At 36.1% G+C, this 22,410-nt stretch overlaps 1 protein-coding gene and 3 non-coding genes across 8 annotated transcripts in view; 3 read left to right on the forward strand and 1 right to left on the reverse strand.

Annotated features, from left to right (window-relative positions):
* Positions 1-22,410, forward strand: part of LOC149084938 (coatomer subunit beta'-like) — a 115,486-nt gene that overhangs the window by 39,476 nt on the left and 53,600 nt on the right. For all 5 annotated transcript variants that reach the window (XM_089232676.1, XM_089232675.1, XM_089232679.1 and 2 more), the window contains exons 6-10: positions 1,211-1,357; positions 3,738-3,837; positions 10,565-10,707; positions 17,901-18,100; positions 18,800-18,999. In XM_089232676.1, coding sequence (XP_089088802.1) covers positions 1,211-1,357; positions 3,738-3,837; positions 10,565-10,707; positions 17,901-18,100; positions 18,800-18,999 — 790 coding nt within the window. The remainder of the gene's footprint in view (positions 1-1,210; positions 1,358-3,737; positions 3,838-10,564; positions 10,708-17,900; positions 18,101-18,799; positions 19,000-22,410) is intronic.
* TRNAT-GGU (transfer RNA threonine (anticodon GGU)) lies at positions 11,762-11,835 on the reverse strand. Its single transcript has one exon. It is a non-coding gene; the product is annotated as a tRNA-Thr (tRNA).
* Positions 12,119-12,192, forward strand: TRNAT-GGU (transfer RNA threonine (anticodon GGU)). Its single transcript has one exon. It is a non-coding gene; the product is annotated as a tRNA-Thr (tRNA).
* TRNAT-GGU (transfer RNA threonine (anticodon GGU)) lies at positions 12,399-12,472 on the forward strand. The gene has a single exon. It is a non-coding gene; the product is annotated as a tRNA-Thr (tRNA).

Raw genomic sequence — 22,410 nt, forward strand, 5'->3', positions numbered from 1 at the left:
GTCCACTCATGTCTTCTGGTGGCCAAGTGGCCCCCAAAATAGTTAAAAATTCACACTTTTATAAAAATGTATTAAAAATTGTAAGTTAATGAAAAATGTTTATAAATTTTGCAGAGTATTCAGGTATAAAACTTATAAATAATAATTTTATAATGATACATGAAGTATAAATTTAAAAATCAAAGCAATAAATCATAAAACTTGTATGAATTTGAAGATTTACATATTTCTAAATGTTGTAATGCTTTTTGGTATTAAAATGTTTGATATGGCTTCTTGATTTTATCCTATTCAATATGAAGCCGTGTCTCTTCTCCACACACACTAGGCGAATGCATCTTTCAACTGCTTGGGTATGGCAAGAATATTTTCACTATTTCTTCCAACTTTTACCATGGATTCCAACTTTTACTACTATAATTTAATAATAAACAATAAATTATTTTTCATTCTCTGCCTATACTATTTTCCCTGTGAAATCAATTATTATACTCATTTTTTTATTTTTTATTCAAAATTTGCATAAAAATTGATTTTTGACAAATATTTAAGTGTCTTGGGGCACCGGAAGAAATTAATTGAAATTGAAAAAATTTTTGCATTTATGCTAGTATGCTTAAAAGAACTTTTGTACCCCAAGCCAATTGTTTTATCCACATTTCAATTTCTCGATCCACCCTACTGTATATTCCCCCATTGAGAAATTAAGTAAAATTGTAAGAATGGGAGTGAGCCCCCATGCGTGAAAATGAAGCAGAATTGTAAGCGGGGGGGCAAAACATCAACATCATTCAGTTTGACTCATGCGAGCACAGTGCACCTCGCTATGGTTCGCTCTGTTTCCAGTGAGGGCACTACTTAACCACAGGTATTAAAAGTGATGAGACTTTATCTTTTCTGCTCCAAGCATCAAAGATCAAGGTCAAATGCACTCTCAACAACTTATTTTGTCAATTTCTTTGCAAACAAAACAACAAGAAATGGGGCTGAGCTGGGTTTGGTCCTTGTAATGGATTGAATGATGTTTATCAGTTGTTATTGGATAGAAAAATAACATGGACCATTGTGTGTGAATATTTCAGACCATTGTGTTCATTATCAATATCGCTTATCTAGGCCCCCATCTGGAAAGGGTGTGCGCCCCAGTTCTTGAGTATTTATATCTAATTATCAGTTTTCAGTTTTATCAGGATTTTAATTCTTGTTTTAGGTTTGGCAGTTGGGTTCTACTTCACCCAATTTCACATTAGAAGGCCATGAGAAAGGTGTCAATTGTGTTGATTATTACCATGGTGGGGAGAAGCCGTATCTGATTTCAGGAGCTGATGATAGATTAGTGAAAATTTGGGATTATCAGGTATGTTCATTTTGGAAATATATTTACATTCTGTTTTTAGAGTAATAAAACGATGTTAACATACAGGGTTTTCGTTAACTGTTTAGAAAATATTGGATTGATGATAATACACCCATCAAGGCAAATAATTTTTACAATGGAACCTATGATTGCAATATACTCAGAGTGTCAGAAAAGCTAAACTTAGCCATAGGTTCCATAGTAGAAATTGTTTGTCTTGATTGGTCCCATCCAAATTCTTCTGAACAGTTTACGAACACCCTGTAAGTATAATGAAAATTTACTATTTGGCTTGAAGACCGTCATCTATTTCAGTTTGTCCTCGGTGTTTCGCCAACACTAGCGGTTAGCACCTTCAAGAGAAATCGCATAACTTGAACAAAAGTCAAATTTTTCACAGTTTCGGGTAAAATTTATTCCCTCAAGTGGCTTGGTTTGCACTATTGTCTTCCGATTGGTCAATTGATCCCATGACTGTGTGTGAAGCAGAAACGTTTCTTAGGTCAGAAAAACCCGATTGGTCAAGAAGCACTTGAGTTATCTGATTGGCTGTTGTCGTCATTCTGTTGCTGGACGTTGAAGAGTGAGGTGACTCAATGGTACATTTATCTAGTAATGTACGTGTGACAAACTCTTGCACCTGCTTCTTGCTTTTACGTGGCTAATTCAGTAAGCAAAAAAAAGATGAGAAAAGATAAGGAAACACACATTCTCTTAACTGGCTCGAAACCAGACGGTTGCGTGAACTGACTCTGTATTATATTTTTAATGTTTAGCATTCATGTAAAAGTAAATTATGTTGAAATTCTCAACTTTAAAAGTGTGCTATCTGTGCCCCAGTGGTGACTCTTAATTTCTAACTCTTAAAACTAATGCAACCTTAAAACAAGATGAACAAACAAGCCATATGTGCTTTAAAATTTTGACCTTGGATTATTCAATTCCCCAAGAGAAAGATTCTCATTCTTCAGAGTGCTGGGGTCCCGGTTCTGCTCAATTTTACAGTTTCTTCTTTACTGTTGTAGCTGTTTGTGTGCTTGTAGATTTCAATAGCCTCTCTGCCAATGTGTGGCAAGAAATGTTCAACATTAGCTATACCTGTGTTTCACTGAATTTTACACTGGTTGTTAATAAATGCATGCATGCTCTGCCACCTTTTCTGTTTGGCCCATTCTGCATCTGCACTTTTATTCTTATGGCTACAGATCTTTTTGTGGTTCCAATGTAAACTTGCCCACACGTGCATGGTATTCTGTAGATCCCTGGATTTGATAAAGAATCACTGTGGTTTTTTCACTGATCGCAGCATTTCACATATTTTTCTTGATTGGTTTAAAAAGGGTCCCTATATGATGTTTTTCAGGATCTTGCTGATTCTTACCGTCACTTTGGGGATAAAGGGCAGCACAGCTTTTCCAATTAATGGTTGCTCCTCATTTTCCACTTGCGATTCCTTGATAGGGCGTAAGGCTTTTTCGATGTTGTCTTTTGTGTATTAGGACCTCCCTCCATCTTTTTGTGTGAGCAGAAAACTGATTTTTAAGTGCTCAATCCCCTTACTTAGATAATTTTCTTCGCACAGTCCTCTTGCCCTCTCAATCAAGGTTTATAGTACGCCTCTCTTTTGATGAGGATGGTGATTGGAGAGCTTATGAATGCATCTGCTGGTATGAGTGGGCTTGGGGTAGATGTTGTGGCCTTAACGTTGTCCCTGACATCTGACCGGAACGTATAAGAACAGGAAGCTGTTTTTCTTTTTTATTTCCCATAATGAACTTGATGTTTTCATGAATTCTGTTGAGATGGTCCAAGAGCCAGTGAAGTTTTTCTTCTCCATGCCCCAAATAATGAAAGTATCACCAATGTAGTGAAGTCAAGTTTTTGGTTGGAAAGGCACTGATGTTATTACCTGCTCCTCAAATTTTTCCATAAAGAAATTGGTAACTGAAATGTGAATTGTGTGTGTGTATATATATATATTTTGTCTTAACCTGATTAGATTGTAGTATACATCCCATTACGGTCATTTATTTATATCATCTGGCATCACAGTATGTTTGTTTTTCCTGCTTATGATGGGAGGGAGTGCTATGTGTCCATTCATACGATTGTCAACATACGAAACATATACAGTAATCAGTACCACTGGACTATGTCACAAAGCTGGACTGCTCTGCAATAGAATAAGTCCAGCAGCAGAGTTATAGCATTCATTCAGTAATCAGTACCACAGATTGTTTTTCTTAGATTAGTGTATTTGCATCAATTTTTCTTGAATTAAAACTGTTGCGTAAATATCATATAATGCAAGTTGATGAGAATAATGGTTTTTACGCTACAGCTGATTATATGATAACTAATTATCTTTTTCCTTTGTCAGAATAAAACTTGTATTCAAACGCTAGAAGGACATACTCAAAATATTTCAGCTGTCACATTCCACCCAGAACTGCCAATAATAATGACAGGATCAGAGGATGGTTAGTATCAACCGTTTTCTTTGACATGTTGAAATTTTTATCTATATTTGAGAAAATGGTTTTTATATATTAAGAAAAATTAGATTTTTCCCATCAATTTTTTTCACTGTGATATATGAGCCTTGTGCTCGACATATGATCTTACAGGTTTGAAACCATAAAAAATAAACACAATGGAACTTTGGTTTATGATTCACGAAATGAGCAAACATTTAAAAAAATTTTGACTTGATGAAGGAGCGGTGATTCGCATTATGCGCAAAAATTTTGCACTTTGTTTACTTCCATAATTACTTTTACTTCCATATGTTCATAACTGAAGTGATGGTTCTTTGCTTTCACCATCACATGTACTGTGGGTAATCTTCTCCCATGCAGTCTCCAATCAGCATGCCAAATTGATCAAACCTTACACTCCAAGGGTTTTGAAAATTTCTTTGTTTATTGTGCGCTGTTTCAAGATCATAGAAAAAGGCTAGTATATGGGGGGGGGGGGTAATCAAAAGAACACTCCGTTCTGCTTAGAAAAAACCGTGCTTTGATAAACTGATTGAATTATTGAATATGACTTTGAATGGTTAGCTCATGAACAGGAGCAACCAGTTGTGCTGAAGAGATTGTGTTCTTTGGTAAGATGATGTGTAACATTATGGACCGCAATGGGTGTAATCACCCCATTCACATAATAAGTGTTATTTAATTGATATTTGATAGTTTTTAATTAATATTTTCACTTGTTATCATGCCAATATCAAGTATCAACCAGATACCATGAGATGTAATGCTGCATTGTCATTCAGAGTGGCCCACCTCATTGTTTATGTCATCGTTTGCGCAAAGCATTCAGTCATAACCGCTGGTGCCATCTGGTGGTGATGGAGGAGGTGCAGACAAGATATGTAAATCTGGTATGGTTGGCATTGATTGGCCACCTCTCCCATAGCCGGCCGTATATATATATATGGCATTTCTTTGCACTTGTATTTTCTTCTTCACCTATATTTGTACCATATTTTTCAATACATTCCCAGTTTATTTTTAATATTTCCCAACATGAAATTCATTAAACAAATGACAGAAATAAACGACACTGTTTTCCACTTAAAATCATTTATTCAGTTATTTTAAGTTAAGCCTTTTTTTGCACAAGAAAAAGCATTTCAATACCACAGTATTAATTCTATGTTAAAGTTTTTTTTTAAAAACAAAAATTCAATAAATTGGTTGGCTCTCACTGGTGCAATTCGTCGAGGCACCATTTACAGTTTCTACATTACAGGAACCACAGCTTCCAGTCACAAATGTCCAGGTTGAGCATCTCCCAGCAGCGATGCTTCTCCAACGTGAATGATCCCAAGGACAGCATTGACAAGACCCGGTTGTCAGCGGCAAGCTCTCACCATAGCACAGGAGAACGCATGATCCAGTACCTAACAGACAATGATATGGCAGCCAGATGGAGAGGTCAGACGACTCGAGCGGTGCTAATAAGTCACCACTGAAATCAATGGTACATAGTAACGGAAGAGATGTTATCCAGCACACACCTCACTGGGCAAGCGCCTAGTAAAAGGAAATAGTTGTGTTTGACTGCTGGTATTTGAGAGAAATAATTCCCATCATCCACCGTGTTACAATGACCCATCAGGAAGTGGGATCGGCAGCCCTGTAAAACTAAAATATTCGGACAGAAAAATACTTATTTTCATAGTCACACAGAGTAAAACAATATTGTACAACAATGTCATATGAAATCTGGCAACAACTAAAAATGAAAGCATTGGAGACCTGGCCAGTGTCTACAATACTAGGCTTATTGCACATTGAAGAATTTCATGATGTTATTGACCGTTGTGGGCCGTGGACCACCTTCCATGGCCCACAAACGGCATGGAGGTGAATATTGCACTTAAGTATAATCACATTTACAACATTTCTTTTTAAATTAAATTTATATTGCACAAATATATTGTCATTCTCTGAGGTTGATGATGACCCTCCGTGGGATTCCCACTGACGATCCGCAGGACCTCCCCTATCATAATATTGGCGATTTGCTGGCTCCTCATGTTACATATTCAGCTGCGCTTCACAGCTTGCTGGTTAACTCTATCTGGGGCCTTAGTCTTGGGATACCTCTTCAGTTCTCCATATTCCGGGATTCTACACCAGGCTGCTTGTTTATGTAATATCTCCTGAGATAAAGGAATGGACAAGTTGACATAAAACACATCCAGGTACTATGAATTGACTCTCAGTGTTTGTAGATACAAACCAGCGATCCATGGTGATAAAAACTTTAAATTTGTCAAAATTTGTAAAACTCTAATCTAATTATTAAATATTTTGTAGAAATTAAAAATAATGATTTTGAGTTCATTCACAACTCTTGTCAGTGTTGAGTTGCCTCATAATACTCACTCATCCCAGAGATGTGACATGTGATCCATCACAGATGGGACTGGAGGTGAAAGACAACGTTCAAAAACTGGTACAGGAGTTAACTATAGACAAACTGATGCCATGACATGCAATTTGAACTGTTGCAAGCAGCAGCAAGAGCTTATAAACAGGATCATGTCTGAGGAGGAGAGAAATTAGGAATCTCTCTCCCCCCCCCCTAATTTCAAATTGGATTAGACAGATGTGTAAAATATGGAGAAGCAGTACAACACACACATTTTGTAGGAAAAAAACCACCATCATATAAAGCTGTAGCACTGCAACAAGCAATAAATCTGTCTAATGACAATGCAATTTCCCATTTCTACAAAATCCTCAAAAAGAGGAAAATAGAGAGTGTGTATGGTGTGTGTGTGTGTTCCTTTTTAAAATCACACGAAAAGAAGCAGATTGCTGTGAGTTTGTAAGTCATCTTAAACAACAGTCCTCCCCCCTCATCATTTAGAGTAAGGTAATTTGTAAACATTATTTGTATGTTTACATTATAATATTATTGTATTATTGTGTTGCATTATTTACAGTGAAACTTCACTACAACGATACTCTATACAATAATAAATTCCTCTACAATGATATTTTTTCAAGTTTTGTTTTGAAATGCCTATAGTCTAATTGCTGTGTCTCAATGTAACGATAATTCCTCTATAACAATATTTTTTCATGGCTTGCAGAGTATTTATGTATAGAGATTTCACTGTATTAGAGGGCATGACAAATCCCAGGCATCAGGTCACCATGGCAACTAAAAAATTGATATGAGCACCTAAAATTTTTTATATGATTACTAGCTTGGGAAAAAAAAATTTGCTTGACTCCTAAAATATTTGGTTGATGCCTAGATTGTTTTTTGATTCGTCAAGCCCTGATTTATTATATTATTATTGTGTTGCATCATCGATAAAATAATGTTTTTATCGGTCATTTTTATACTAATGAATAATTGTTTAACTGAGTTTCTGAGTTTCCATTATTTTCTACGAGAAAACTTGTTTCGATATAATGAGTGATTCAGAGTACAAGCACATTTACGGAACAAGTTATGTTCGTAAACCAAAGTTCCACTGTATTATGTGCCAGTCAAAAAAACTTAAAAAAAAAGAAGATAACTGTGTGCTACAAACTAAATATTGAATGACAGCAACCTGAAGTGAATTTTTTTGGGTGTTCATAAATTAATTGAAAACATGTCCCGTGTGTGTTAAAAATAATAAATTTGGTTTCCTCTTTTTTTTCATATTTTAACTAAGTCTCAATATAATGTTAATATGCTTTGTTCAATAAAAAATATTTTATTGAGAAATCTGAAATTAGACTGATAAGTTTTACAGAAGCTTTCCTAAAGTATTTAATTTGCATGTGGAAAAACTAAACCAATCTATTACATTCAATAATTTATAAAGTTTAAGTTTTAACAGCAGTACTAAAGTTTTTATATATTTAGTGCATTTAAAAAGGAAAAAAATATGAATAAAAAATTTCCATGCCTTATAAGTATGTAGCTTACAATGCACAAAAAATAATGACTGGATACCACAAACAGCTATTCTTTGGGTCAGAAGGCCGTTTTCTCATTTAGCATACATATATGCTCTAAGTCTTTTGTGAGCACTCACCCAGAAATTGAAAAGGGATGGTGGTTCGATTCCCTGCAGAGGCACATGAATTTTCTTTCTGAAATTCTCTTTTTTAGTATCCAATCATTTGTACTTTGTATAATAACAGAGAATGGCATCCTTTTCAAATTAAATGACAAATATTAATTTTGAATTTCTGAGCTTTACAATTGACATCTGAGTTCTCTAGCAAAAGAGGGTATAATGATACTGTATGATTATATACTGAAATGATTTTTTTAACTTTAACAAATATATTTCTTTCAGTAAATACCAATGTCATGACAATTTTTTTAACTTTCACTATATCTGTTTCAATAAAAAAAATTCAAGAAGGCGATAGTACACATTGAGATCAGTGTTAGATGTGAAACCCCCCTTGGATCACATTCCTCTTTCAGTTCTAGAAAAATGAACAATAGATCTGATATGGTGGACTATTTTCTTGGTTTCCATGCTCTCCCAACTTTTTTCTACTGGACTGTCTTCTGGGAACACATGAAAACTAATGTACAAGAGACACCTGTGGATTTGACTCCATTGAAGATCTTGTTGTGAAAATGTGGGGGAGGAGGGTGTTACTGCATAAGAGAGGGTTGTGACAGTTCCTCATTTTCATGTGTGGTCTTCAGAATAATGCCTTCGGATGACACTTAAGTATTTTTCTGATGCTACTAGCAAGGCCGCCCTTACCAGATACTGGGTCTGGTGCAAAAATGATTGTGAGGCCCTGTAAGCACCACAAAATGTTTTTGTCAATCGAGCCTAAAGGGCTCATTCAAGTATTACGTCAGCATGAGGGGGGGGGGAGTTTCGGATTTGCTGACTTCTGATGACAAGGGGGAAGGGGGGTTTGAAGGTTGCTTATGTCATCAACCACCCCTTTTTGAAGATATGAAATATTCTAAACTGCTGATGAAATTTTGCTGCTGGGGGGGGGGAGGGAGTCAGTGTTTTGCTGACAAGGGGGGGGGGGTGTCAAAAATGGATGAAAATCTGCTTACGTAATACTTGAATGGTCCCAAAGAGAAAAATTAGATGCTGTCAATTCCCTCTTCCCAAAGAAAAAATCTTATTCAGTATAAAAAAAAATTATGTAAAAATGTTAATGAGTAAGTATATAAAAGGCAGTAAAGCAAAAAAAAATTATGTAATTTTTTAATTTTAATACAAATACTTTACTAATTAATATTTAATATGACTCACTGTTGCTTATTTTCAAATGCTTTTCAACAAAACTTCACAGCTTAATTGTCTGAATTGACTAACCTTATAAAATTTTTGTTTTTCTTGCTTTCACACCAGTGAAGTCCTCTATTACATCATCAAAATTTATTTTATCCACTATGTGTCTGTTTCGATTAATAATGTCACTAAAGATGACAGTCTTTCTTGACTAATCACAGTTCTTAAATAAGATTTTATTAATTTCAAGCGTGAAAAGCTTCTTTCCACACTTGCCACTGTTACTGGAAAAGTAAGCGTATCCTATATGCTATGAAAGCATTTGGAAAAGGATTTTGGAACTTATTCACAAACTTTGAAATGCATTGAATATCATCTGTTAATAACTTGCGAAACACTTGGAGGATTCTACACCCAAAAATATGCCATATGCCCTTATGCCATATTGTTGGTGGCTGAGGCTCCATTTCTTGTGAAATATCATCCACTTCTCTTTACCAGAAGGCTGAATTGCGATCTGTCGGTCTCTGTGGCTGTCTCCACCTGCTCTAGGGAGACACCCTTTATTGATACAATCTTGAAAGATATAATACACACTCATATATATATTACCATAAATAGATATTGGATTGGGGATGTTTAGTGCATCCTTTCCAACCACTTCCCACATCTGCATTCAACAAATAAGAATTGTTTTTTATTTTATCATTACTGTATATAATTAGTGTGTGTGTGACGAATAATTCTCACTTATTCATTGCATTATTTAGATTTTTCTAACATTTTTTGTCAAAATGCAGCAACCTTGTTTTATTATTGAAATTTTTGTGAAAATTCAGTTTTTTTATAACCAGAAGCGTGGGGCTCAGTACAGCCACACCTGTTGCACATCCCTAAGGGCAACCCTAGCTACTAGAATTATTTAACTTATAAATTAGTCAATTTTCTTTTCTTTTTTTCAGTGTTAATGGATAAACAAGGCTGTGTAACTTTACTTTTTTTTGTCACTATGTGCCAAAAGTGGTCATAGATTCAATTGCAAACATTATTCATTGAGATATGTATTATCATCCCTGAAGCCCTATTTAGGGGGTAAAATTATTAAAACCTTTTTGTATAGGACTGCAGTTGTTCTCCATTTGCCATACAAAGGATTATGAAAAAAAAGGTATGAATCCACATACATTCACCAAAAAAGTCTACAAAAAATTTTTGTAGCCCCTTTTATCCCTATGAGAGAGAAAATGTTCCCAAGCAGGTTCATACTTACGATAAAAGCCCCCCCTTTCACCTTAATATTGCCCATGTATAAGGCGCTTATGTTTTTGTCGAAAAAACTTATGACCTGTAAATATTTTTCGTGTATTTTTCCAGAATTCTCTCAACAGTTCTGGAGTGACTTTGGTTGAATTAGTATTTGTTAACGTGAACATATATAACTGTAAGGTTTACTCCTTCCTTTTTAGGCACTGTGAGAATATGGCATGCAAATACTTATAGACTTGAGAGTACTCTGAATTATGGACTGGAGCGAGTTTGGACAATTGCATGTTTGCGAGGTGCAATTAGTGTCGCACTGGGCTATGATGAAGGAAGCATCATAATCAAAGTATGTGTTATATTATTTGTTTATTTTCTTAAAGTAAGAATTGTTCAAATTTTTATTTGGGCTATTTTTGGTATGCTGTGTTTATTTGCTGTGTTTTATTTTGCATTTGAGTATGTTAGCTTTTTAGCTAAAGATTTAAAATTCAATATTAACATTTTTGTTACTCAGAAACAATATTGAATTTGTTTGATGACTGTTACTGAAAAAATAAATACTGATGGAGCTGTATAAGCAATTATTGAAAAGTAAAGAATGATGGAGCTATATAAGCTGCTTTCTGTAGATTTTTTACTGCTCTCTGTGAGTAAAATTAAGTATTTTAGTTTATGAAATTTGAGAATGGTTTTCTTATTTATTTTTATATCGTTTTGAAGCTGATGATCAATAATAATATAGAAGAAATAAAAAGGATGTTGAGATTTTGATTTTTTTTAAAGCTTACCCTTACAGTAGTGATCCCGAAACTGTTTGTCTTCGTAAAACTCTCTCATTTTGGCAGTCATCAGCTCAGCTAAGCTCCGTATGGAGAAATTTGTCTGATAACATGTTTCTTCCCCCTCCCTCTGTCCCCCAAAGCAGAATGTTTGCACTTTTCTGCGACGAGCCCTCAGCTGACTGGAAATTTACTGTAATAAAAATCCCCATGCATGTAATCGTGTTTTTTTTTGCACTTTTTCTTAAAATTCTTCCAAATTGTTCTGCAGTAGCGCTAATTGTTCTGCGACGTACATCTCAGATTTTGGCACATTCTGCTTTGGGGCCTCCGTCCTGTCAATCAACTGTCAGTAAGCGGAGTCAGCTTTTGTTCAAAGTCTGATAACAGAAGGGGAGAGAAAGGATGTGTTATTCCTTTAGCTTTGATTATGCCTATTGCATAAATAAAAGAAAACAATAGTTTTCCCTCTTTGTTTTTATTATTGCTGGGGGGGGGGAAGCATTTATTAGCTGATGCAATCAAAAAAAATATTCTTCTAAAAATAGGTGACAATATTTAGAAGGAAACAGTTATTTTCCGGATATTATGCTGAGGTGAGCTCGGAAAGAAAAGTCATCACGTCTCCGCCGGGACTCGAACCCAGGCCCTCTTGCATACCGGGCAAGCATGCTACCATCTACACCACTGGAGACACATGAATCTGTCTTCCTAATTTCACGCACTGTGTCGTGAGGCGCTGAAGTAGAGGCATTAGTAGCCTCTCTTAACTTCAGGAAATGGCCCCCGGGTGGGACGGTTTAGAGAGATATAGATGGCTTTTTTTCTCAGCCAGAGATATCAAGGAAACAGTTATTTTCTGGATATTATGCTGAGGTGAGCTCGGAAAGAAAAGTCATCACGTCTCCGCCGGGACTCGAACCCAGGCCCTCTTGCATACACGACACAGTGCGTGAAATTAGGAAGGCAGATTCATGTGTCTCCAGTGGTGTAGATGGTAGCATGCTTGCCCGGTATGCAAGAGGGCCTGGGTTCGAGTCCCGGCGGAGACGTGATGACTTTTCTTTCCGAGCTCACCTCAGCATAATATCCGGAAAATAACTGTTTCCTTGATATCTCTGGCTGAGAAAAAAAGCCATCTATATCTCTCTAAACCGTCCCACCCGGGGGCCATTTCCTGAAGTTAAGAGAGGCTACTAATGCCTCTACTTCAGCGCCTCACGACACAGTGCGTGAAATTAGGAAGGCAGATTCATGTGTCTCCAGTGGTGTAGATGGTAGCATGCTTGCCCGGTATGCAAGAGGGCCTGGGTTCGAGTCCCGGCGGAGACGTGATGACTTTTCTTTCCGAGCTCACCTCAGCATAATATCCAGAAAATAACTGTTTCCTTGATATCTCTGGCTGAGAAAAAAAAAAGCCATCTATATATCTCTAATATTTAGAAGGTTTAGTAATTTCCACTGCGGTAGTTATAATGCGGATCAGGAAAAATTTAAAAATTGTTCAAAGGATTAAATCATTTTATCTTTAAATGAGCTAGGTATTTACGTATGAGGACAAATTTATGCACATAATACACTGATCGGAATCGCCATTTTTTAATTTGAACAGTACCTGTAGTTAGTGTTTAATTTCTGTCCTCATCAGCAACCCCTTGGTTACCTCCAGGATTCACAATTCTCATTTTGAAAACCACTGACTTGGAGAAAGGAGCATTACTGAGTTTTATTTTTTTTAACTCTTTATATGTAACACATTATGAAAAAATTAAAAAATTTTGTAACTTTTTTGGTAGGCCATTTTAGTTCTAATTAAAGCATAAAAAAAATTAATAAAATACTAATTAATGCAGAACAAATTAACTGTATTACTGGTACTATACACTTTCAATAAAAATAAAAGTACCAATTCAAATATGTTGAGTAATACAGTTCCATGAATTTATTTTACCACAAAGAAAATCATAATTTTTCATACATTAAAGGGAACACTTCCACACAAAGGGAAAAGCCCATTCACATGTGCAAATATTGCGGTAGCATTGGAAGTTCTAGCACCCACTTGATGACTTTTTCCTTTGTAAGGAAAGAAATGGGGAGCAGTCATTGGTTAAAATTCTTGAAGCGGATTTTAAACCCGCTTTTTCTATTTCCTATGTAAACAGGGCTAAAAAGAGAGAATGGTGATACTAAAAACAAAAACTGGCATTTTGCGTCTTTGATTAAATTCTATTTTGCAAATATGGATGACCATTGTACAAATGTCAGGCAGTGACATCAAAGTTTTGGAGTCATATATTGTTTGAAACATTAAAGTTAATGTCCTTTCTTTTATGGGGTGTAATACACAAAAGTGTAATGCGGAAACCACTTTTACAGTAGTGAAACATCTGACTGAATTTTATTAACCAACTTATAATTTTTTGCAGCAAATAAGTACCAATGGTGGTGCTAATAAAGCAGATTTAGAAAATATGTCAAGAACAATATAAAATTTGATGGTGCATTATGATGATGATCTACCTCTTGATACACAATGATAATCCTTATACAGTGGAACTTCGGTTAACGAGCAATTTGCATAACAAGCAAAACTTTTGGGCTTTGTTTATTTATTTTCACGTTATCACAACTGAGCTGATGGTTTTTTGCTTTTGTTCACACACTTACTGTGGAATTGTGGGTAATATTTTTTCCCTACAGTCCCGGCCAGCACAACACCCCCCTAAAGAAGGAGGGTTCTCTTCTTTAGGGCGTGTTGATCAGCGTTCCTCACTCGAAAAGTGAATACATGTACGAGCATGACTATTTACGATACAAAACTAAGTGTAGCATTGTAACCATGCATAAGTGCGCTTGAAGTGTTTTAAATTCTGTTTGGAGAAAACTGTGGGCTGATTAGATTATTTAACGTGACTTTGAGGGGCTGGCTCATGAACAGGAGCTAACATTTGTTGAAGGAAAGACTGGGACTGGAGATGCATGAGGATGACATTCAAGGACTTGTGGTAGAACATGGCCAGGAGTTAACCATAGGTGAACTGATGGCTTTCCTTTGCACACACATGAGTTTATGGATGGTATCGCATCTGAAGGAAGTGAGAACTCCCTCAGAGTTTATGGATGATATCGCATCTGAGGGAAGTGAGAAGTCCCTCACTTTTTAAATGAGACTAGAGAGATGTGTTGAATGTAAAAATCTGTGCGTAACATTTTGTAAAAAGAACAAATCAAATAAAGCTGTAGCAAAGAAAGCAATGAATGTATCCAACGACAATGCAATTTCCCATTCTCGAAAAATCTTTAAAAGGCGGCAAAAGGAAGTGTCATTGAATAGGTTCTTTTTCAAAGTCACACAAAAATAGTAAATTTGCAAATACCAGAGTCCGTAAATCATCCTAAACGATAGTTTTCCTCTCTCTTGCTGTTTAGAGCAAGTTAATTTATAATCATTATTGAATTATATATATTTTATTGTATTATTTATTGTGTTGTTATATTGATTGAATGCTGTTTTTCTTTGTCATTTTTATGTGAATAATTGAATAATTGTGGAACAAATTATGGTTTAAACCAAGTGGTTTTTTTTCAAAAAATCAAATAAAAGTGGCCTGAATATTTTTTCCTTGAAAAATATCATATTGATTCATTATTAGCCAAAATTTCTCATTCTTACCACATTTTCTATCCTTTGGCTACATTTTGATGCTCTGTCTTAAGCAAATTCATGAATAAGGATTGCATCATACATCTAAATGTAGTGATGTATTATCTCACAAGGGTTTCTTTTTCCCTTCACAAAGAAGCAGCAACAGTAATGACACCATCTTGCTAGGGGCAGGTGGTCTTATAATACAATAAAAACACCAGCTGTCCCAAAAGGACAAAGACTAGTGTACTAGTAGTTACACATTACCTCACAGACATTTTCATTTTATTTCCCATAAGAAGTAGCACATCTACTGTATATAGGCCTATCCCTCAGACAATACTCAATAGTTGTTTTTTTTATAGTTTCTCTGTTAAGCCCAGTTAATCAAGGTTCTACTGTATAGTAGTAACAGATTTATGAAAAATAATCAGCTATGTACAGGGTGATTATAATTAAAGTTTTGATTCCAAAACTATGTAATAAGTACTGGTCAGAATGACTTGAAAATTTGCATGGATACTCCTAAAGCAATTGCAGTTTCTTTCGCAAAAGAAAAAAAGTGCAAGTCGTGCAAAATGCACAAGTAGATGATGCTGTACTTGGCCAGCAGTATAATTTATTTTGTGCACCCACATCATTTCAACACTTCCACAGCATCAGTGTGTGGACAGAACAACTTCTATCAAGATGCAGATTGTAATACCAGCAAAGCAGCTGCTGAAGACCCATTTTGACAATAACAGGATGCAACTTAACCCATGCAACTTCTGGCTGTGCGAGGGGTGTACCTCAAAATGTTATGAACAGTGGTCAGATTGCAAACTTTGGTGAATTACAATCTCCAGCACATTCCCTATATGTTAGAAGTTCCTCAGGAATATTAACGTGCGGGGCGTTTGGTTTAATAAAGTTGAATTGAAAGCACATCCACATCATGACCATGGCATACTCTGATCTGTTGTTGAATAAGAATTTTTATGCTTTCACCTCGTAGCCAGAACACGGTGGACAAAATATTTAACACTTTTTGGATAAGTTGTAGTTATTTGTTCAATTAATTTGTTTTTTTTTTTGTGTGATGTTTCCATGAATTATGAAATCGTGCAATGCTATAATTAAGTTACCTTTTTTTGCCATGACTGGCTATCGTTTCCATTCTGCGAGCAAATTTCCCACTTGTTAGGTGATGTCATTAATTTTATATTTTTAAGTATTTTTTTCCCCTTTACCAAATAAAATTCCATTTCTCCAGGAATATTCATGTCAATTTTCAAGTCATTCTGACAATTGGGTTTTTTTTTACAGTGTTTTGAAATCGGAATCTTAGTTATAATCACCCTGTATATCGTAAATCATCGCTAATCAATCTACATTATTTATGCTTTATTAAATACATTATAATCTTCTAATTTTATCAGTTTTTGCAAAATAGCTTCCTAATTAAGCATACTGAAAGTGACTGGAGAAAACATCTTTATATTATATGATTTATAATAACATTAAAAGAATTTTCAAACATGAAGTAATCCATTGAGTTAAGCAAAAAATAATTAAATTGCAAAAGTTGGTTTTTGTTAAAATGTAAGAAATATTTATTGATTAATTAATATGGGAATATATAGTGTTAATCACATAAATAAACATTTTATTTTAATTAATTATTAAAAGTTTGAATGATTTTTCAGAAATTTTATTGTTTTTAATGTTAATACTATTTAAAACAAAAAACTGGTTTAAACCAAAAACCTGGGTTTTTTTTTTTATCAACCTTTATTTCCTATGGGGACGTTTGATTTGATATACGAGCGATTCGAATAACAAGCACTTTGGTAGAACACATTAAGCTCATTAATCAAAGTTCCACTCTACTGATTTTTTTCGAGATTTTTCCCAAATCTGGAGAATATTATGTTTATTTCACTTTGTTAGTTCTACAAATTAAAATTAATAAAAACCTCATGTTCAAATTATAATAGAATTATAGTTTATACCATTTATTTACATACAATCTACTGACCATATTTACAAGTACCAATTAGGAATTTGCATAGTATTTGAAACATAAGCATTATTTTACAAAAATACTGACATTATTTCCTTATTGTTGAGCCTCTGTAAAGTTGAAACAATACCTGCTTACAATAGCAACCATGAAAGTAAATTTTTATCTCAAAAGAAACGTCTTAGACTTGTGCTGGTAATCATAAAGTGTTATGGTTAAACATTTTCCCAAGATATCTACACAATCTGTCCAGGGAAATTGCTACAGTCAATCGCATATACACAACCATGTTCAAACTGGGATTCAAACCTGTACCTATACAATCAAACAGTAGCATGCTAACCACTCGACTGCAAGGCAGCAGTCATGGGTTTTTAGACTTGTGTTCTTTCGGCTCTGAGACACCGTTCTAGGCATACATACAATATGTATACAGGGTATTTTGCATAGCTAACAGCACAAATTGCAAATTACTGGTGAACCATTGATCCTAGAGACATATTGCCAATAAGAAAAAGTATCCAAATAATGTGTAGATCTCAGATAATGCATTCATGTTACAAGGGGATGTATAGTTATTAAAATAAAAAAATTAATATTTTATACAAATACCCTGTGCTCAAAAACCCAATTAGAAAGTTATCCTTTCTCTCCTGAGACCAACAAAAAAAAATATCTGTGTTTCTAAGTGTAATATTTATTGATATATTTGAATTGAAAAATCAGAAAAAAGTGGAGGGGGGGGGAACTTCAAAAACACAGAAAAGAAGTGTTGTTCATTAGTTTATTCTGTTCTTTTCTGTGATTTATGAATTCATACATCTCAATTAATATTGCATTTTGAAACATAGAATTTTTGTTTTGTTGGCTTCAGGAAAGACAGGGCAACAACTTTCTAATTGGGTTTTTTGGGACAGGGTGAAGTTAATTTTTTATTTTAATAACTGCAATCCCTTGCAACATGAATGACTTATCTGAGGTGTACTCGTTATTTGGATACTTTTTCTAACTGGAAGTATGCCTCTAGGATCAAAAGTTTGCTAGCAATTTGTGGTTCATGCTGTTAGTTGTGAACCCTGTATATATATATATATATTTTATTTTAGGTTGGCCGTGAAGAACCAGCAATGTCTATGGATAGTTCTGGAAAAATAATTCTTGCTAGGCATGCAGAATTACAGCAGGCCAATTTGAAAGTTGTATCTGATACAGATATAAAAGATGGTGAGAGACTTCCATTGCAAGTAAAGGATATGGGAAGCTGCGAAATATATCCACAAACAATATCTCATAATCCTAATGGCAGGTGTGTGGTGTTTTGAATTTTTAATTTATTTTTTGTACTATTGAAAATGCCATGAAAATTTTTTACTTATACTTTAATATTCAATTTCAAACTACCAGTCAGTTCTTAACTCAAATACACGAAAATAAAAAGTCCTAATGCATTTCAACACCAATGGGTGCCATCTTCAGAGGCATATTTAACCACTAGTCAGGCTGACCGAGTTTCCCACTTGGGTTGAATACCAAATTTTAACGCTCGGTTGCTCAGCAGAAGAAGTACGTCTGTACACTTCAAACGTTGTGGTCAGAATGACCATGACTTTCTGACCACAACGTTTGAAGTGTACAGACGTACTTCTTCTGCTGAGCAACTGAGCGTTAAGATTTAGTATTCAACCCAAGTGGGAAACTTGGTCAGCGTGACTAGTGGTTAAATATTCCTCTGAAGACGGCACCCATTGGTGTTGAAATGCATTAGGACTTTTTATTTGTGACTTTTTAATTGTGACTTTCTAATGGACCATATGTATATGTTTCATAATTTCCTATTAGCAGTGCCATTAAAATGTTTTTTCTGTATCTTTAGCTATCTTGCTTCCAGTTTTTTTTTCTTTTTGCCTCATGTTTTCTGTAGATATATTAGAAAAACCATATTTTGGTCTTCCCTTTGTATAATCATTCAAATATCTCCAGGGTTTTTTTTTTTGATTTTATATAGGTTTGTTGTTGTATGTGGTGATGGAGAATATATAATATACACAGCAATGGCACTGCGAAACAAAAGCTTTGGGTCTGCTCAGGAGTTTGTTTGGGCACTGGAATCCTCTGAGTATGCTGTCAGAGAAAGTCCAACATGTGTCAAACTTTTTAAAAATTTTAAAGAAAAAAAAGTTTTCAAGCCGGACTATGGAGCAGAAGGTATATTTGTTGTTTTTCTTTTGTTTTGTATTTTTGTTTTGAAAGAAAGATAATTGTATATAGGAATCAAAGACAAATATTTCCAGTGTGGTACATGTCATCATCATCAACAACCATTTCAATCCACTGCTGATGGTACATGTAGTGAATTGTTAATTTCAATTCACACCAATAACAAAAGTGAATGAAATACAATTCATTCATAACTCAATAGTTTTTTCTGTCAAAAAAGATCCTGGCATCAGCCTTTTATTCTGGATTCCTCTGCTGACCTCTGTAGAGGAAGGCCACACTACATTTAGCTCCAGTTGACACGCACTGTTGCAGCGCTATCGGCGAGTATCTGCTACACCCCGGGGAAAAAATTTACTTTTAGCGTGGTAGCGAAAAGTCATAGCCAGCGCCATTTTGATATTTCCATTGGCATCATGCATCACTTGCGTAAACAATTAACCATGCGTTAATTAGACAAATAACAGCTGTGGGATTGCTGATTCAAGTGTTCTTAATCCTTGGCCCCACTGACTTGAAGCAAGCAGACCGAGGTAACAGTGTCCAGCCGATCGAAGTGAACAAAATGCCAGGAGATCTTGACAACAGCATCACAGGGCTAGAACTACACGATACTGGAAAATTTTAGTAAACAATTATTCTGTGTGTTGGTTTTTTTTATTATTAATCAATGTAGAAGTACTTCGGGTCCCAGAATATATCCAGATTATATATAGTGTTTATATAATTATTATATATATATTGTGCATCGTTTAGCCAAAACTTGAATGTTTCAATGCCATTTTGATAGGGGTCACTTCTCTCCACTACATCCACCAACACTCCACTTCATATTCTTCCACCTCCTTCCTCCTCAACCCTTTCTTCTCTCCCTCTTACCTCCACTCCCAACCCTTTCTTCTCTCCCTCTTACCTCCACTCCCAACCCTATCTTCTCTCCCTCTTACCTCCACTCCCAACCCTTCCTCCTCCACCGCCTCAGACCCATCAATGCGTCTCAACACTAACCCTCATTCTTCTTTTGATCTCCCTCCCCCAGATCCTCTATTATTCCAAAATCCTCTTCTCGTACCACCTCCAACTCTCGTCCTTCTCTTGACCTCCCTGCCCATACATCCTATATTATCCCAAAATCCTCTTCTGGCACCTCCGCCGAACCTTCCTGGCCAAGCTCCTAATATCCCACATCCTGTGTGTTACACCCTTCCCCCTATCAAATCCAAGCACACCCTGCTGCAACCTCGCAACAAACTTTCATCTAAAACCTCTAAACTTTCACAACCTTCATTCAAAGCACCCTCAAAACTTCAGGTCAACACCCTACCTCTTCAACATCTGTTCAACATCTTACCGCTTCAACCTTCAACATCTTACTTGCTCAACGTGCTACTGCTTCAACAACCTCCTCTAACATTGTTAACTGTTGCACTGACCCTCCTCCCTGCCTCAATCATATGCTCAACTTCTCCATCTCAACAGACAGGTATACAACCTCCTGATACAATTAAAAAGCCTGATAGATGATGACCACATACATAATGAGCAGGCAAAGCTCAAGGCATTCCTAAGAGCTGGAGTGTTATAGCTATAGACCTACCCACTGAGGAAGACAAGCACCGGCTCGAGCAACTATTAAAGAAGCTGACACAACAACACAACTCAGAATGGTAGGCGAAGACCCCCATGACAACACAACCAAAACTCATCTTATATGGTGTTCCATGCAACACAATGCAACATGAGGGGCCCACCAGTTACTGATGGGAAGTCCTGCGGATCGCTGGCGGGGATTCCGCACGGGATCATCATCAAACTCGAAATATGAAAATATAATTGTGCAATATGAAGTTGTGATAAATGTTTTGCAATATAATTATACAAGAAAGATGTACAATGTTTTACCTTCACACCGTCTGTGTGCCTAGGACCATCTCACGGTTTATATATTCATGAGTTTTACAATCCAAAATAGGCCTAATGTTGCAGACCCTGGCCAGGTCTTCAATGTTTACTCCTTCTATGTTGCCAACTTCCATACGTCAAAAGTATCTGATTGGAACTTGGAATGGGAAGATTTCCCTTAAAGGTGGCCAGTGTACTGAGAAAGGCAGAGATCTAACTAACACACGCAACAATCAGGTGTTTCGTTCCGAGTAGGTGTACGTCACTATGTTCTAGTGAACCAGCAGTCTAATCAAGTTAAACGCAATTACCTAGGGCCACCGGGCTCTTATTCCTGTCAGCTGTAGGATGAGCGGGATGGGGCACTAGCCTTCTCTTCGGGACACTGGCTCCTCACTGAAACCTGGTCTGGTGTGCCTCACATGGAGAAAGGAGATCTCGGCTGGGACAATGGAGCAGAGCTGATGCCAACACAGAACCTCCACCACATGGGATACTGAGCACGTGCCAACTCAACCCTGATCACTTAGAATACAAGCCGAGGACGTCCATACAGTTAAAGGATACGCTGATGTGTAGATGTAATGAACCCGTCTAACAGATTGGCAGTTTGGTGAGATAACACCAATTTAACGTGTAATATTTACTAAAGTTAAAAATATTGAAAAAATGTATTCCTCTGGTTAAATTTGTAAAATATGTAAAAAACTCTAATGTTGTAATAAATTCTATTAGTGGAAAGAAAACTGTTTCATTGTTGTCATTCGCAAGGGCTAATTCTATGTTGGGGAAAGATAAAAATAGAATCCAGGATGTAACGACGGCTAAATAGTTCGTTGCAACAACTGACCAAAAGTTATTGACGCCATGTCTCCCATTACGCAAGCACCTGGGCAGATCAGATAGATTCTAGAATCTCGACCAAACCTGACATAGCACACATTGTAGTGGCAGTCCCAGGTAAGGTACTAGAACACATTCTGCTGGCAAAATCACTTTTCATACACTGGGAAAGTTACAAGTGCGCAAGTACCTTCAAGTATGATGCTGCACAAGGTGCCAACCGCACAGCAGCCCAGTGCCAGTCAGAAACACTGTATTAATGGTAAAGGGGAAAAAATACTTAAAAATATAAAATTAATGACATCACCCAACATGTGGGAAATTTGCTTGCAGAATGGAAACGATAGCCACTCACCGCCACCTGCTCTGGTAGGCACAATACACACAAGTATGGAGGATCATGTTGGTGCATCAACTGTTTAATGAGCAATGACGACCACTACACAAAATACTCGATAGGACATAAAGCATCTTCCCCAGCATGTCATTGCTACAGTGTCTTAACCCTCTGGCTGCTCATCCCGCGATTTCCACGGGCAACTCAAATGTAGCAAAATCTGCTCATCCCGCGATTTCCGCGGGCATGTGTTTTTCTTCCTTTATTGAGAAGTGCATCCCGTTTTTTCTCTGTTTAACCACTGAAATAAATAATAT

This window comes from Pholcus phalangioides, unplaced genomic scaffold (assembly GCF_987345545.1).
Source record: "Pholcus phalangioides strain wild (caught in Gottingen) unplaced genomic scaffold, Ppha-v1.0 ptg000007l_1, whole genome shotgun sequence".
Lineage (NCBI taxonomy): Eukaryota > Metazoa > Arthropoda > Arachnida > Araneae > Pholcidae > Pholcus > Pholcus phalangioides.